This window comes from Ptychodera flava, chromosome 3 (genome assembly GCF_041260155.1).
Source record: "Ptychodera flava strain L36383 chromosome 3, AS_Pfla_20210202, whole genome shotgun sequence".
Lineage (NCBI taxonomy): Eukaryota > Metazoa > Hemichordata > Enteropneusta > Ptychoderidae > Ptychodera > Ptychodera flava.
The window spans coordinates 17,276,487-17,295,482 of record NC_091930.1 but is presented as its reverse complement, the minus strand read 5'-3'; the positions used below and the strand labels follow the sequence as shown (position 1 = coordinate 17,295,482).

The following is an 18,996-nucleotide window of genomic DNA, read 5'->3' as shown; positions in this document are numbered from 1 at the left end:
GAGCAGTGGTTTGCCAACGTAGTGCAAACACTGGGATAATTCCAGACCAGCGCACGGCCAAGGGAAAACATTTCTTAATGGTAAATAACCGACAAAAAAGGGGGAATCAAAAGCAATTCGCGAAGGATTGGCTTATTGAATTGTGGTACGGTGGAGTTTATTGAACAATCGACCCACTTCAAAAGACAGTGAGCTACAACGGTATACACCGCTCGCTCGCTCGTATACTCAACAACGTTCACTCGATGGAATCCTACGTCAAGGCCCCATAGCGAAACACGGCGCTTGAGATTTCTCCGGGGAAAAAACACAACGACAAAAGAGAGGGATACCAATAGGTAGCCTCGATACTGCGGCCAGGATATATGAACCGAATACCGTTGTTTGTCGCGCTTTGTTGTCAAACTGGATTTTCTTCCCTTTAACTCAGCCAAGTTTACCGAGGGATCCGCAAAGGTATTTTTCAGAAGTGGATGGAAGCGTGAGCGTTCAGCATCCAGGAACGCACTGCCATTGTCCCGCGTTCAAGTGTGCGAGAATTCGCCCCGAGTGATCGAAAGATGAATCGGATTGTACTAACCGCCTTTCTTTGGACAATCATCGCACTTACACCTGGTGAGTCGGAGGTATTCAGTCACTCTATGCTTTGCTTCCCCCTCCCCACTTTAATGTAATTTACGAATTGCACTGTTGAATTGACACTCGTCTCCTATGTTTTATGAACACACGTACATATCCTGTCCTTCGACGGGTTGTCTTTATCTCTTAGAACTCCCTCGTAATAAAGGGACAAATTCTAGACTTAAGCACCTGGGTCCAATCGTAAATTTGCCTAGATTCGATCGGAAGAATATACGATTGGGGGAGGGGGGAGTTTGGTGTTCGATACGTGCGTCGTGAATTTGACATTCACATGCGATGACTTTGATGTGCTTTGTTTGTGGACGCAGGCATTTAAAGCAGCTATTGTTATGGTTGTCAAGAATACACAAGACTTGGTACAAGCTATTTGTCTAATTACCGCGTCTTCACACATTTAAAGTGGTTATCCACATTGTATAGGATTCGTCGCGTACAAAACGTGCCCTCAGATTTCCTTTGTTTCGACGCAATTTACCGAGTAAGAGTGGTTGGTGATGTTGAGGGGTATATCGTACGTCTACGGATGACCTTTGGGCCACGACCCGGGCTACTCCGTGCAAACGGCATACCCGCACTCCGTGAAGTCGTTCCAATCCGGTTGTGGACAGTGCGCCTGCGTCAATCTGACCGACATGGCTCGTTTTATTGCATGAATACACATATATATGATGGCAGCTACGTCATATAGACACACATAGACATATACACACACAAACGTAAACAAGAAATGTACCTCTTCTTCGAATGCCAGTTATCTCAAAACCTCGCAGAATTCACTAGGAAAGACTGAAAATACATATCAGGCCCTCATCGCTGAAGCAAAACGTTCCTTTGACAGGAATCGTCTACTTTGGTTCGCCATTACTCTAAATTTATACTTCATATTTCACACAAAATGAGAGTAGCATAATCTATGAACAAAAAAACGCCTATTCAAAGGTGACCATCAGTTTGTACTGATATAGAGTATCTCACTTAATCATCGTGCATGAGGTAAGTACTAAAAGACCGTGTTAAAGCACCTATAATAAGAGCATGCCAATGTAACACCATTCAGTTATATTCAAATGACTAATTGCGTCATGGTTTGACGATTTTAATTTCCTGGCATGGTGAGGAACAATAGAAAGTGTGCATCAATTATGCATTAATTATATTGTTTACGACATTTCAAGAAGCAGCGAGTGAATCTCGGGAATTTCGGTTGTTTTGTTTGTGCCGAAGAAGCGCAAAATATAGCACGTTTCCTGAACTATATCTGCATGCTTATCTTCTGTTTCCGGAGACATACTACCAAAACGTATGCTTGACTTTGTCCTATCAAAAGAGGCTTTAGGGTCGGTATATAAGTTAGCGTAGCACAGAAGCCCTTTTAATTTGGATTTTATCGTACATACTGATCTACAAAACTATCTCTATATTATTTACACGTATGCACTTACATGTACGAGCCAGTTCTTGCGTGCGTCTATGCAATAAGTGGTTTGTACCCACGTATATCTACTTATCTATCCATCAATCATTGATCAGTTCGTTGACTGATATATAATTTACTGATCTATACATACATACATACATACATACATACATACATACATACATACATACATACATACATACATACATACATACATACATACATACATACATACAGACATACATATTGTACATACATGCTATGATGCTGAAAAACCCAAATGTCGACGGTCTACCGGTGTAAGCGATAGTCGCGTCGACGACGCTGCACGAAACGTGGCGACATTTTCTGGCAGACAGAACTCAGAAAAAAATCTCCTACTTCAACATACTTGCAATGAGCAATGTCATTTTAAAGCGTTCACATTTCATTCAGAGAGTCTATATACCGATGCATAAAACCTCTCCAGGAGACACTGGAACCATAACCAGGCAGTGTGTTCTTGCGGAAGCACCCTATTGTGAGAAGCTGAGTTGCACTTTGAATAGCAATGGCGAGGCACATATGGGCGGGCCATTCGATCCCAGCGACCGTAATGATATAGGCAGACAATATGGTCAGGCGACACCACTATCATTGTACAATATTTCATGCAATTTACTTTGTATATAGAAAGCATCTTTTCAATCAAAGTTAATCATAATCTCGTTGCTCTCCGTTGGTTAATGCCCCCTGTACAATATGCACTGATCAATGAATGAGAAGACAGATTATTCTAGCGGGAAAATTCACACTACAAAATACATTATTATTTTCTATGAAACGAATTGATTTCGGTCCGCGAGGAATCGTTGGAGATTTTATGAAATGTCCGTATAGGCGAACGCTCTCCCTTGGGCAAAGAGTAAAAGATTTTACCTGTCTTGTTGGAAAAGGCGAAGTCCTGCTGAGGTATAAGTCTTTTTTCTCCAACCATTTCCTCGACAAATCCGATATCAGATCACCATTTTTACATAGATTGCCAAAACACTTTGTCATTTTGGGCATGACGTGGATACACCTCCACTCTTGAGTCCCAGGGCGATGAAAAAATTTTTTAACAACTGACAGGTTGTGTATAAACTGTTGGTTGGAACAATATGCACAGTGTATTTCTGAAAACAGGAGTGGGGAGCATGTTGTATGGACAGTCTCAGTCTGCGGCCGGGGGCATGGCCAGAAACAAATGGGGGATGGGGAGCTTACTCAATAGCACCAAGGAAAAGAAAGTTCATTTTGAATACTTACTAGAATGAAAAATGACGGAGTGAAATATGAATTCAATAAATGAATATATTGAATACAGAATGTATTGAAAGACACAAAATGTGTGTACAGAGATTTCGGAAAAACATTTTGGCGAAAATATGTTTCCGGTGACCAAGACAAATTGACCCCTGCAGTTCAAAAAAGCTGACCGTTTAATATATTTAAACTACAGAGAATAATATGCATTTAAGGTAGAACGCGCCCCGGAGACAGATATTTGGACTCTCAAACATTTCCAATTCTTTTCTGATCTACCACTTGTGGGGGCTCATTTTCAAGGTCTTTGAGTCAAGAAAATTTCACAGTCTTCATTTTTTGGAAATCGGAAATTTTTTATTTTTCTCCATAGAGTTGAACACAGGGATGCGGCCATTTTGAATTTCAAATATCTGTAAATTTTGGGCGATTTGTTTCTCTAGTACCAAAACTGCCTTTGACCCCAGATTTTTTTCTTGATTTTGAAAGTGAATGGTTGAACGATTCCCTTTTTAGGAAAATTTGAGCAAAAGTAAAGTCTTTCACTTCCAAGGCGCATATTACTTCAAATTGTGCTTGCTGAAACGTAGTGACAAATTTTTGGTCATCTTTGATTTTTTATTCATTTATAGTGATTCTCGGCCTGAGTACGACGAGAAGTAGCACGACGGCATCCCCAGCTCCAATCATCGGACCGCATTTCATCTACCAACCTCCAGGCCAAGTTGATTTTGCCAACACGCAGACAGGGCGGGTTGAGTGCAGCGCCTACGGCGAGCCGGAACCCCGCGTGAGGTGGGTGAAGCAAGACGGCAGTGCGGTGCAAAGTGTTGATGGCCTGCTCACTGTACAGGACAATGGTACTCTGATATTCCCGCCCTTTGAACCCGACAACTATAACAGAACGATCCATTCCGGTATCTACAGATGTATCGCGTCGAACGGTGCTGGGTCCATCGTGAGCCGAAACGTCCGTGTAAATGCAGGTGAGATAATTAAACAAACAGCGCGAGAATGACAATATTTTCATATTTGTACATATGTTCCGTGTTGACGCTACGGAGAAAAAAAAATGCGATTTTCTAAAAACTAAGAGGGTGGAAATTTTTCTTACACCAAGAGCTTTAAAATGAACCCCCACAAAGGATAGAATAGGTATTAATTGTAAAAGTTTGAGAGTCCGAATATCTAAAGCCCAGGAGCGTTCTACCTTGAGACAAAGAAAACTGCGAAAATTCCCTCAGGTATCGAATAGAAGCACGCGCCAATACGCCCACTGCACTGCTTCAATGGCGAAACCAAACATAAAATTTGAGCAAAGCTGAAGGATAGTGGGCCCTTACAGAACATTGTTGCATATCACCATAGTCCTAGGGGGGTCAAGATGGTTCATAAACGTAAGGAGCCCTCCAGTGAGATTGTTAATATAATCACAGCCCGAGTGTGGAGGGGCTGGGCGCAGTGTGCTTCAAGTGCGACAAATCTTCTTGGCTGGTCCCCGCCTCAGTGACAAGCACAAAGAGGCAGGTAACGGGAAACCGCCATGCATCGAATTACGAAATCTGATTGGTTGAATCATGGGGCGTTGTCATTGGCTGTTCAATTTTATTTGGAAGTAACGGTAAAATTATCACAGTTTCATGATGCGAACGTGGCTAGAATTTAACCAAGGATTTAATTGCCATTCTTACAAGTTTTAAAATATTGGCAGCTACCAGATTGGACTAAAAAGCACGCGACAAAAAATGATGCACTATGTGCGGGCATGCGCAATTAACAACTTCCGGGAGACCAAAAACTGTCTCATTTCAAAATGGCGGTTTGCCTGTATCTGCGTCTGTCTTACTACGTGCTGCGTCTAAGCACGTGAGACGCAGTGATCAGCGAACAAATCTTCAAGTTTCTTTTGACACTCACATCATACGCCAACATCAGTTATCACCATAATCTTAAGGGGTTAAGCTCGTTCATAATGCTAAGGACCACCTCCCCCAGTAAAGATTGTTCACATAATGAAGATTGGGCCCGGGTCCAGTGTTGTACAGTGTGCCAAACCCAGTCATACTAATAATATGTAACAGGTCTTACCTGAGAGCGAGCTCAGCGTAGGGTATATCGTCATTGATGTTTTCAGGCAATAGCATGCTAATTTCTGTGGTTGATGCATGTTGCATATCTTGGCCATTGAGGTTGAACTGTTGTCAATTGTTTTCTAGAATAACATTTAGGCCTATAGCAATTTAACTCGGAAATGCCAAGTTCACTAACGAAAATTATTTAAAACTGGTAAATTATATGATTCCATCAGTTTATTGTATTAAACAGGGGCGGGAACAGAGGCAGGCTAATGTAAAATACGTACTCGATCCCGTCGGTAGCTCTCAGCACACGATTTTTAATTCTCGCGTGAGTTGACCGTTCGTTCTCGCGAGAGTAGGCTTGTTTCAAAATGGCGGCGCCTAGTGATGACCGAACCGGGCCTTCAAAAGTGATCGAAAATAGTCATTTTAAACCAAATTTCACACTTTCTTTGAAACAGAGAGATTCTTTTGTCGGAAATACACATTGTGGAGTAAGATTTGTGGTAGATGATATCTTTAATTTCACGCAATCCGTGTAAAAGTATTCAAAATGGCCGCCCCCATGGAAGTGCTCTCTTTTCAAACTCGTAGGTATATAGAGATTCCATTCTAAATTTCTTGTACACACGTTAGTCTTAATGCTCGCTTCGCGAGCGGCCTTCGGCCGCTCTCGCTGCGCTCGCTATTAATAATAATTTGCAGCTGTGTTGCTTTGAACACAGCTTTTAACACTCATATTATGTGTCAACATAGGTTGAAATCCGTGATTGATTTTAAAAAGGTGTTAAATCGTTTTCCTGTGATAATAGAAATTCTAAGAGGTGCTGACTTATTTCCCTTTGTGTGTAATTGTACGCTGTCTCTCACGAAAAAAATTGCTTCCTCGTTACCATGGAGACAGCTGAGACCAATTGACTCCTGTTGAGACAACAATAGTAAAAATGATGGATCGTAAACTTCTGATTGATATCGGGTGAAAAAAAAAACTTTCTTATTGTATTCAATTAATGACATTTTAACGTTTATTTTGAATGGACTTCATCGCATCAATTGACGTGAAAGAGAATAAGACGCGCGACACTTGTGACAAAATCCAGTGTAGATTTCACAGCCGCGGGAAAAAAGGGATGAACATGATGTGTAACAGACGTCGAAAACTTATGTAGGCGGCTTGCACAGCTGCAAGGCACATTCATCGATGACTTTTTTGTATAACGCCACAGGAGTCGCAAATTAGTCTCCAATTGTTTTACGATGATTTGTTTTCTCACAAGTTAAAATGACAACTTCTTGCCCAACAAAGGGTTATTTGAAATCTCTCGAAAGTCAAGGATGTACAGGAAGTTTTTGTACCCATTTGGAGATGTGTCGTTAACCGTACAGTAGTTTTGATACAGGACCCTGGCAGATATTTCAAGAGCTGTCACCATTTAGCAGTTTGCGTTTTAAAGGACGAAAATATACTGCGTTTGGACTTTCTATTTTGTCTATATTATTTGGAGGCAGCCACCTGTACTGTCCGATTACCGGACAAAATATACTTTCAGTGGAGCTTTCTGACACAAAGCAATAAAAAGCCATTCCACTTTTGAACAGTATTGTCTGCCCGAAATACCCGTGCTTAAACAGCCTCTCATTGGACGCTTGATAGGAGCTTCATGTGAGGCTGCACTTTAAACTGAATCTTGTCAAACGTTTTGGCATCTTTTGAATTCACGCGTGTCTTTAAAAGATCCTTCACTTTTTTCTGTACCCACGAAAACAAGGACTTTGTGTCCATCCAGCGTTCGGTTTCCTGAACAATTGTATTAATTCATTTATGAAAAGTGTTTGATCATTCTTTGAATATGCAAATCAAACGATGATGAGTTATTATCAACTGAGAATATTTAATTGTCCAAAGTGTTGCATTGTCATTCAGGATCTGTCTGTTTAAAAATGGAACTACTTTGGAATCTTATACAGAGTTGCTGCTACGATTTTATCGACAGTTGGTTTCCGTGTTCGGCACTTTACCGAAAATGCCACGAAAGATGCAGAAAGTCGCAAAATTTTGGAGGACATGCTTGACGTCCCCTTTACACAGACCGCATCACATGATGCTAAAATAGTATCGTTGCGGCAAGATCTGCTGGGACTCCACACCTGCAACCAGGCCAGGAAATATTATTTATGGCGAGGCTATTTCGGGGTTTGGGGTGATAATTACAATGTATTGCTTTTCGGTGTCTGATGCTATTTCTGTACATACTCTTCTCCGACGGATTACAAATACATTCGAAATGAGGAACTGTAACACTTGATGAGATTCGGATAGGAAACGACTGTCTTGATTTTGCATGATGTGATTATGCTCCGTGCCGTGAAAACCAGACTCATCTCGTACAAAACTTGGGTGTTGAACTGTTGGGTGACTGACATCATATGATATGGCCTAGAAGCGGGGGGTTTAACCTTTACACCACATGTGCACAGGATGTGTGCTAGGGGTTATAAATCGACACAGCTAATGTTGAACCAGATGCGGAACTGGGTTTATAAGTGTTGTCAAGCCTGGGCTGATGTGGTTATCAGGAAGTAAGATTCTCTAAAGATGCTCGTATGTACCGATGTAGCGTGTGCTAGGGTCAGTGAGTTACCATTGGTACGACTCAGTGCACAGGGGACTCGTACTCCTTGTTTATTTGTGTCTGTATACAGACACAAATGTGTTTGTTATGTGTATGTGTTTGTGTTTGTTTATTTGTTATTTTTAATAAAATAACAGCGAAAAGCTGTTTTATTAATATTTGCCAATAATGAGCAGTTTATTTATTTATTTGTTTGTTTGTTTGTTTGTTCGTTTGTTTGTTTGTTGATATGTATTTCCGATGGCTAGGTTGAGGGTTAGGCTTAGGTTAGGGTTAGGGTTAGGGTTAGACTTATTCACTCCCTCTATATAATCAGACTAGAGGGAGTGAATAAGTCTAACCCTAACACTAACCCTAACTTAAGCCTAACCCTCACCCTAGCCATCGGAAATACATATCAACAAACAAACAAACAAACAAATAAATAAATAAATAAATAAATAAACTGCTCTTCTGAGAACTTTTTGTTAACAAATTGTCTTATTATTGATTTTGTCTCCCGTTTTCGCTTTTTGTGATTAGATGTTGCGAGCAACATAGTGAATGATTACGTCACGAGAAGTGATTTTAAAAGACATCGATGGTGCACTCTATATTTTTCTCTTCCTATCGAGTACTTGACATAAAAAAGTACACATCCAGCATTTTCAGGGGCAAATGTTACCCAAGGTGTATGGGAAGGCGAAGGTTCAAATGTTATCACGAAGCGAAACTGATGCAGACAGAGACACCGTCCTAAATGGGCATAGACTTTATAGAATTGCACGCATGCACCGCTGTGTCGAAAGCGTAGCTATACGACCGTTGCGTGAACCTGACAACCGTACTCAGATCGATATTTCAATACACAGAGTGGCTTTTGTTGACATGTGGGCTGGGAACCCATTTATAGTTAAGTAGCATATGTCATTTCTGCTCATGAAGGGAATTTAAATGCACGCTGTGCACTTTTTCCCTTATGTCGACTGGCAGAAGGTCCTCCCCAATACCCCGGCGAAGACGTCAACAGTGCCACAAAATAATGGATCGGTGACGCTTACAAATTACCAGTCGATGACGCGAGGGCATTGTACCGAAAATTGCTCCCACTGGGCGAAGTTTTAATGAATTTTCTCTCTCGATCTATTATGAGACTTGTCACGTCCCAATGCAGTTTAATTTCTTTGAAATATGTTTCGTAAGAAGACGGGTCCCTAGTCTGTTTCGCTGGATAGTTGTGCGAATAGTGAACAGCCCTTGGGGGCGGGGCGGGGGGGGGGGGGGTTCCGAGGCAGAGCCCATTATTAGTCATATGATGGTTTAATGAAATATTTGGTCCTATTTTCGGACTGCGCATGCTATTTGCGACTGCACCTATCAAAAACGTACGGGTCGATGTAAGCGACGTTTTTGTTCAGGAATAGTACACAGTATTGCGTTGGATTTTCAACAAGATAAAGCAACCTTGTGTCAAAACACGACAAATACGGAGTATATTAACTAATTGTGATTATAACACACCAGCTACGTAAATACCAGTTCGTATTATTCGATTTTGTAAGACAATATTGTTTCGGGGCGTGCTGACGGTTAAAACTTGCCCCCTCCCTGATTCCAACCCACGTAATATAGAAGCTTGTAAACGGCAACGCGCATGACAATGTGAAACGAAATGACTACCGACATCACGTGTTAACAGTACAATGACTTAAATTTTGACAAAGTTCTCGCTATTATCGTTCTGCAAAACAATTTCTTCTAGTGTTCGCCAGGTCGACATAATGCATTGCGCATGTGCACCGTGATTGTGTTGACACGAATCAGCTGTCAACTATAACAGGGAACATACACATATACGGGCCGTGTTGATAAGCTCAGCGCCAGGTATTTCAACATGGTTTTTAGGAAAGATGACAATATGCACGGTATAGTTTGAACAGTGCAAAGATACATCAACACCTACGGCGGTTGGGAAAGTGTACATACGCTAGGTGTGTACATCGGTTTCAAAAGATTTCTTGTGCGGTGCAAGTTCGTCTCAAGTTGAAATTTTAATTTAAGATACTTCTAAGAGAGGGTTAAAGACAAACGTCAGTGCTTTCGTTGATCATGCGCGTTTCAATTATTCAAGGCCTCTTCATGTTGGTTTCCGAAGGGGTACACGTCGTAAGTTAATTTAAACTGGCGGTGATCGTGCGACATAAGGTAAATAATGTCTTTGCCGCTTTTGAAATAATTTTAGAAAATTGCAATAAAGAAATCAAAATCACGGAGGCACTAATTTTCAAGGCCAGAATACGTCAGCTTCAATTTAAAAGGTCGTAGACACACCAACATCATGTCTGCAGTCAGTAGGCCTACCTAGTTCGTTGCAAAAAAGCCACAGTTCTGTCTTTCAAACCACCTAAATTCATGAATAAATGCAAGTCACTTTGCCGCCAATCGATCAAAGTAATTGCGACAAGACCAGAGTGCTGGCGAACTCCGCGCGGTTTTTCAGGTCCGGATAATGGAACGACCTTTCTTCGATTCAGCACAGAATGAGATTGCCCACTTTACGAGCCTAGCCTTTTTTTTTTTGTGTTGCAGTTCGCGAGAACTCTCATTGTGAGCACTTTCCCGGATTGCATTTTTGGAAAAGAGACAAAAATAGCGCAGGAACATGTTTCAATAAATGGTTATTTTGAACAGAGCCGACACAAAAAAAGCGAGGCCCGCGCGGTAGCAGGATTTGATTGCATTGGCGTTAAAACATTCACGATTTATCGATATCGCAGACAGAAAAGGAAAAAACCTCGCTTTTGTTAAACCAGTCAACATACGTACTTTTTGAAAGCCATTAAAACACAATTGCGTGTGAATTTTTCTCCACAATTTCGATTTCGGCGTCCACGTCAGCTGTGCGTTTTGTGCAAATAATGCTGTTTTGCCATAATTCCAGAATCGATAATTTAGAATTGGGGTCGGCAGCCGGGGAATGGAAAATGGGTAGTCATTCTATCCAAGGGTGATCGATTCCAGGTAACAATGTGACCAAAAGAAAAAGTAATTAAGCTTGGATCTTTGAAAGTTAGCTCTCGGAGGCCGGGCAGAAATTGTGTATGTGCTTTTGGACTAAAACGGTACAAAAACAAATTGTAACGGGAACTCGCTGCAGAAAGTGTTACTCAAATACACATTTTAAAGGCAAGGGGCCCTAGTCGTCCGAGTCGGAATTGCGCCTGCGTGGCTTTTTTGTTTACTAACAATGTATTTCATTCGCGATATCTAGATGCATCACATCAACATGACGGCACCTTATTACAGATATGCAAGGTACCTTATGACAGATATGTTTTAACTTTCATTAGTCGCAAACGTACCTAGGACACAGTGTTCACATTGGTCGTATGGGTCCCATACGAGTTTTGACGGCAGTTCTGACGAACCCCTCCCTTGAAACTTAACGTGAACGAAAGTGAATGCCATTCAACCATTTATTTTATCTTAATGGTAAGACCTAAAAAGTTAACCTAAGATGATTTCTTCTCAGGGGTCGTCGTCCACAATAAAGTGCCATTCACGCGAGACATCGTTCCTTGATCTTTGTGCTGACCTCAACTCCTCCAAACCCCGGCACTCAAGATAAAACTCTTGACCACGAAATTCGGGTATATTGTTGTTTACTTTGTCGCTTTCATTGTAATTTTGACGAGGAGTAGGGGTACCCGAATCAAGACGTCATCTCCAAACAAATGTTATTTTCCGCTTGCGTCAGTATTCTGTGTGGTCGACGGCCCCTAGGGGGAAATACTTCCCTGAATGGCAATTGGTTGCACGGCAAATAACGCCTCAAAACCGAAAGACTTAAACTTTTCCTCAAACCTTTCCCCAGGCAGCTTTAGAGGGATGCAGTCGTCTGAACTGCGCCTAAAGGTCTTATGAGACCAATACGACCAATGTAAACACTGTGTCCACGGTACGATGGTGATGGACGAAATAATAATCTACATCATATAATTTAAATGTTGCAGTTATGATGATGAGGTGAATCTAGATATCGTGCATGAAATACATTGTAGATGTACCTCATCAAGAAACTCGCACAGGCGCAGTTCCGACGACGGTTTCCCTTTAAAGCATTCTCTTGCAAAATCTAAAATAAAAGTCCTTGGAAATGATGGTACTCGCGACACAAATTACCTAAAATTTGCAGTTGCCAAGATCTATTTGATAACTCTACAAGGAAAATCAAATTTTCGATTTTTACAAAAATAAAACCTCACTTTCTTAAGATTGGCTTCAAAACAAGCCCATACAAGCAGTAGACCAGAAAAATATTTAAAAAAATTGAGAGTTCAAATATCTGTCCCGTAGGCACATTTCGCCTCTGAGAGGTATATTAATAGTAAGTTTCAACAGAAAGATAATACTTTGGACGAATAAAGAATAACCCTTAAACAAATCCTTGCAAAGAGTGAATTAGAGAAGAACTGGTAGAACTGTTGGATATGCATGCAATATCAAAAGCATCTCTGAGAGCGTCGTAGAGTGCAGGAACACAGAGGTTGTGGAGGCATCTAGCTCGTGCAATACGTTACTTGTCTTGGTACACATCCATTGAAATAAACGTTTTGGTGAAATTGGTGGGATTTCAAGCATTGCATGATTCTCAGCACGACCGCCGACTTGCCCGGCACCGGTCTATTTTTAAATATCAGAAGAGTCGATAATAACCCTGTCATTTACGTCAACAAGCTGTGCATGCCTATCCGTTACATCTTTACAATTTGTGCACGGTTTTGAAATCGATGAGTCCGAAAACATACACGCTTTTTATCGAGAAAAACGCACTTGTTTCCTGATGTTTATGCGGATTTAGGAGGGGGGAATGTGTATCCAGATTAGGGAGGGATAGTGTAGCGGCTGAATTTTGACAGCTAGATTTAACAGAATAGCTGGTATCTTTATCACGGATCCGGTAATGAGAAGGGAAGCTGGCGACTGGACTGGGAAGAGACAGATATGAGTACAGTCTGGAGGCGGACGTGTCCGGGAACATCAGCGCGTAAATATAGGGAAAGTATCGACACCATTACTTTCATGGACAGGCGTGACTTGAGCTCCATGAAAAACAAATGCATTGGTGAGCAGTGCGTTATAACACTCACTGCACACCGAGTAAATTGTGTGGGTACGGCGAAGACAAAAATAAACGCATAAACCCCCAGGCGTATCCAGATCACACATTATGAGTCGACACGTGATAGGGGCTCACTTTCCCAGCATGCTAAATCAGTGACCATTGTCGACATTTGTGCATAGGGTAACAATTAACGCTAACTGTGCTGGTTGGGGGAAAAAGCGCGTTATTAAATAACATTTCCGTTTAACAGGGCACTACTTTGTCTCTTGTTCGAACTTGGTCGCTGTTTCGATGGAAACAGCGTATCGGTTACTCGTGGCTGATTCGGTAAATTAATGTGGGTTGGTCCCACGAGAAGAGATTCGTGCGCGCTGGTGGAAACTTTGTGTACCAGCATATCTTGCGCACAAACAAACCTTTTGACGTAACAGCCTGCTGTCAAGCTTCTTTTACTTGTCATATTGCCAAGTGAATTTGATCTAAATTTTTACATAATTTGCTTTTTACGAATACATTTTTAAATTTAGTGTGCAACAGCGGCTATACAACTCTTCGTCGCAGTCTTCGTGAAAATCTACGATTTCAACGAGCATGGGCGGCAACATAAGTAACTCCCCTTGATTTATGGAACATAAACACTAAAAAAAAATAAACTTGTCAAAATCAAATAGACGCTCTTTAACAAAATAAGCGTATACTGCACATATTTTGCACATTTTGTCTTCTTTGACTCAAGAAAGCGATGGATTTAGTTTGGTCTTAGTTGGAGTGACCTTGTGACGTCACCACACTGACATTGTGGCCTTGATTGGTTGCTTATCACTTAATGAAATGTAAACAGTGTTTCCATACCTGTGTGTAATATTGTGTTAACTTCTGGAGGTGAAATTTTAAGCGATGGTACCCCTTGAACTGACGTCTTTTGCGAAACCACATTTGCATATGTCACACCTGAGAGTTGACAAAAATTTGTTTAGTTGTGCTAGGCGTGACTATAAGAAAGTATATTGTCAAACGGCATGAAGTCTGTGCCTAAACTGACAATTAAAATGTTCCTCACTTTCGTTCCACTGACACTTCCGTCCTGAGACTCTTAACCTGGTCGCGATAGTTCGCTCAGATAGGTGGTATTACTTCTAAATGTACAATAGAAAGCGATCTCACAATTATATCAGTTGGCATAACAGTTCCGCCAACAACAATATTTATTACTAAAGAATAAATCAACAACAACAGCGGGTATTCGCAGATACCCCTGTATTGTACAATGATTGACAACTCGCTAACAAGTATAGCAAAGATTGACAGTAACACATCAAAGAAATTGTTTCCGTGACGTCACAATTTACTTGAATAACACTGAAAACATGATAGCTATGTACTAGTACGCCTTAATGTCTTTGAACTGGCTGTACTCACAACACATAGAAATACACCAGTTCTCTGTTCATATGGTGTGCACTCAAACAAACTCAGCAGTCTAATAGTGACAACTCTACAGTATTTCCGGTCACTATGACAAATAAAAGTTATCTCAAAGTTTGAACACACTGTAGTAATTTTACAAGTGTACAGAAAATAAAAGTAGCCTATAGCAGTGAGGCTTTAACTCTAAACTGATACTCGAACAATGCAACAGTTCAGTAAAATTCAGTAAACACTAAACGTCAACCTGAACTCAGTTGTAGTTCTATCAAACTAATACAACAGTATTTCAGTGTCAGACAACTTGTACAAACACTCATACTATTCTAAGCCTTCTTGTAGGGAAATAACAATCGCCCACTTTTCGAACCAATTTCACCCACGATCCAAACTATAAACGTCCCTCCAAGCGGCAAAGAATCACTCATACAAAATCGACATACACTCGTGTGTGTGTGATTATTAAAGCACGATTTCGATTCTGCCGAAAGTTCGCATTCGTAAGTAAAGTTTAGGCGGTTCGAAGGACGAGAACAAGATCCCTGTTATCCTACAAGGGTGTCTATCTACTAAACCTGAGAGTTACTGTTCCTGACCTCCGGTCCGGTAGCGCGGCGTAGCGTTGAAGGTGCACAGAAGTTCCATATAGGCTGGTGAGTTCCCATTCGCGCCCAAGCTTCCGGCCTGTCCTTTCACTCGTAGCTACGTCACTCGCCCACACGTGGTCGGGGCTCGATGGATCGTTCTGTCAGAAAATGTCTCTCTTACCACATATGAATGCTCACTAAATGTTCTTGAGTCTCGCCCACACTAAAAGGTTTGATATTGAGTCGGTTCAGACGTTCACAACGTCTGAACGAAAAGCTTGAAAATCAACTGCACTCAAGCCGTGTGCGGCCATGCGGCCCCATGCCGTCTTCCAGCTTCTTCTACGTCACCAGACATGTGACATGTACGTCATAGCCCGCCAATCATTGGCGCTTAGCCGCTCAAACTTTCTAGGCTAGTGTTCTGTTTGCTGGCCACCACACAAGACCAGCAATAAGTTCATTGACTTCGTCATCTCCATCCAAAGATACGAAGATTTATAGAGTCCATGTCTCCAACAATATAACATCGCGAATCTTCTGAACAATCATTTTATTATTGTGTAAGTGTACTGAGTGCACAAAACACATTCACTCAATCATACGTGTAGAAATTGTCTGACAACATATGATAGTTACTTTTTCTCTATTAAATAAAAAATGAGTGAAATCACACATGTGATACCCTCCCTCCCCAAAGCATGTCATCCCTTATCCTCCATTTCCACCATCGGTCGATAATCGGCCGACTGGGAGTGTAAGGGGAGACATGCCAACAACCCTCCCTGGAACTGCCCCTACATGGAAATATGTACCACACAACTCTTTACAGTGGCTTTGACTACAATAGCTAAACTTCATCTTAATACGGACCTATTACATTGCGGTCTAATAAGGATGCGTTTGCTCTTCCTTGACAATCTGGAAGTCCCACCTACAAGTAACCACCCTAGTACGTAAGGTATACCAGGTAAGCCCTCTCAGGGGTGAGGTGTAAATACATGCAGTAGAACAGTTACATAATACGAATGTTCACAGATATGACCAAGGGTCATCCAAGGACAATCCAGGTGGGCACTGTTGGGGTGACTCTACAACATTACACTGCTAACCCTGCAAGCAAAAGAGACTGAAGCCATATAGGGTAATGAATGACTGGCTCCTCTGCTGCAACCAGTCAGTGTTGACTACTCCTAAAAAGAATACTGTAAGAAATTCTGTAAACACAAAAGAACAAAACCACACATAGACTTTGGCAAACACGCAGGCTAGCGACATGACAGGTTGCCGCCGTCTTTATATTTATGCTGCGTATAATTTGTTTGACCAATCTCTAACACGCCTCCACATCCAACCCGTACCAACACATCTCTGGTACTCTGTCGCCGACTCGTACCATGGCCAACTATCTCTCCGCCATATGTCACACTGTCCCCCAACTTGCGAAGCCATATGAGAAGGATAAATGTCAACTCGAAATCTTGCAATTACGCTACACGATAGCGTGTACGGGAACAATGCAGCAGGGCGAGAATTCCACCTAACACACCTGGTGGCAGGACCCTTTGAAATACTCCATCACAAACGGGCTCCTCCTTACATAGTAGCTACATGGCACACACACCTGTACATGAATCGGTACGTGGAAGCGGTCAATGCATAACTTAAAATTGTTTGGTAACATAACTCTATAGTCGTCCATGGCTGACTGTCGGTAATGGTATATATCGCCAGTCTGATAGATATGGGTTGTTTCCCAAAATAGGTGGCTTCGGCTGTGAAGTCGGCATGCGACGAATCTCATCCCTCTTGCAGACTCCAACATAACTTGGCTTTCTCTCAGAATTTCTCATGGCAGCCAGCTTTCTCGCAAAAAGCTGATGACTGTACACTTCTCTGTTTCTCAGACCAGGTAACTCTATTCTCATTCTAGTCCCCTGGATCACAGGGTAGCGAGGCATCTGAAGTGGTTCGCATCCCACTAATTCATTGTTCGGCATGAACGCTGGTGCTTCTGCATTTAACCTGTGATCGACATATCTCGTATTACTGTAGCCATAATACTGTGGTTTCTGTCGATTTCTCGTTGGATACCGTCGTTCTGTAGCTGTGTCATCTGCTACTTCCGTTTCAACCTTGACGCTAGGGGAATCAGTCACATCTTTATCATGTTTACTCTGTTCCGATGCCTGACTGGTAACATTCCCTACATCCTCTTCACAATGCACGGAACTCACTGCATCACTCTGAGCAGTTGCATCCACAGTTGGATTGCTGATATGGGTGTCTGACATATCTTTAGACTTAGCACTCTTGTCGTCGTCAGTACCACACGACATCACAGCTGCACTGTCTGGCTGAACGTCTGTATCTGCCATTCCCACATTATCACCAGGTGGGGTAGGTAGCATCACATTGCTGTTCAGGTTGTTGTCTGACGATGCTCCATCCATCTGTGTTGACTGGTTCTGTTGCTGATCGTGAGGTGGACTGGTATCTTCTGTATCACCATCAGAATGTGACTCTTGTTCAGGTGGATCAGCTTCTGGCATCTGTACTTCTGCGCGTCTTTTCGGACTACTTCGTCGTACCCTTATTCTCTGAGCCCAATTTTCATCACTGGAAGAACTTTCACTTTCTGCGTCGCTCGGCTCTGCAGCTGCTCTATTTGTATGTCTAGTCGGAGTTTGTATGCGGGTATTTTGCCGAGAGGGTTGTCTCCTTGGTACGCGCATAGGGCGATCTGGAGGAATTGCTGGTAGTGCGTAGCATGGCATCAGTAAATTACGATGGACTGTCTTACGCTTCCCTCCAAACTCTGGCTTCAGTACGTAGACTGGGATGTTAGGGCTCACCCTTTTCACGACCAGATAAGGACTGTGTTCCCACTTGTCAGCAAGCTTCTGTTTGCCTCGGATAGACACATTGCGCACCAACACACGATCACCTGGTTCTAATTCAGCTTCTCTTGCCTTCTTGTCATACAGGTACTTGTTCTTCTGCGCCTTGTTCGCCATTCTGCTGCCCGCTATCCTGTAGGCCATTTGCAAGTCTTTTCGCAGCTTCTCCACATACTGGTCATATGTCCCCTCTGCTTCATCAGTAGGCTCTAAGCCAAGGTATAAGTCTATCGGCAATTTCGGGTGTTGTCCATGCATCAGATACCAGGGGGAATAACCTGTGACCTCATGCGTTGTGCAGTTATATGCATGAGTCAGCATTTTGACTTGTTGAGCCCAATTCTGTTTCTGTTCTGGCTGCAACGTACCTAACATGCCTAGTAACGTCTGATTGAAGCGTTCCACAATTCCCGCCCCTTGTGGGTGGTATGGGGACGAATGTGACTTCTTCACGCCCAACAATGTGCAAAGGTGAGCAATCAACCGACTCTCGAAATTCCTCCCTTGATCGGAGTGGATCCTAGTTGGGATGCCGACTTCCTGCAAGAATGTGTCCATCAAGACTTTCGCAGTTGTCTTGGCAGTTTGGTTTCTAGTCGGCACTGCTATGGCATATTTAGTAAAATGGTCCGTCATGACCAAGATATCCTGGTATCCTCCTTTTGATCGCTCAAGGGAGAGGAAGTCTATGCACAGTAACTCTAAGGGCATCGTTGTCAATATCGGCACCAAGGGAGCAACCACACGACCTCCAGCTGCAATCTTCCGGCGTGTGCACCTCTCACATCGACGGATTCTGTTGATGATGTCATCTGTCATACCCGGCCAGTAAAATCGTGACCTCATCAGTTCTATACTACGCTCCTGGCCTAGATGACCCATCTCGTCGTGTAATGCATCCATGGCAGTCTCTCTATGGCTGGGTG

The 18,996-nt window shown here is 42.3% G+C and overlaps 1 protein-coding gene across 1 annotated transcript in view; it reads left to right on the top strand.

Annotated features, from left to right (window-relative positions):
* The first annotated feature begins 423 nt into the window (after window positions 1-423).
* LOC139127993 (cell adhesion molecule Dscam1-like) overlaps window positions 424-18,996 on the top strand; it is a 38,805-nt gene continuing 20,232 nt past the window's right edge. Inside the window, exons 1-2 of the mRNA XM_070693857.1 lie at window positions 424-615; window positions 3,976-4,329. Coding sequence (XP_070549958.1) covers window positions 561-615; window positions 3,976-4,329 — 409 coding nt within the window. The 5' untranslated portion in view covers window positions 424-560. The remainder of the gene's footprint in view (window positions 616-3,975; window positions 4,330-18,996) is intronic.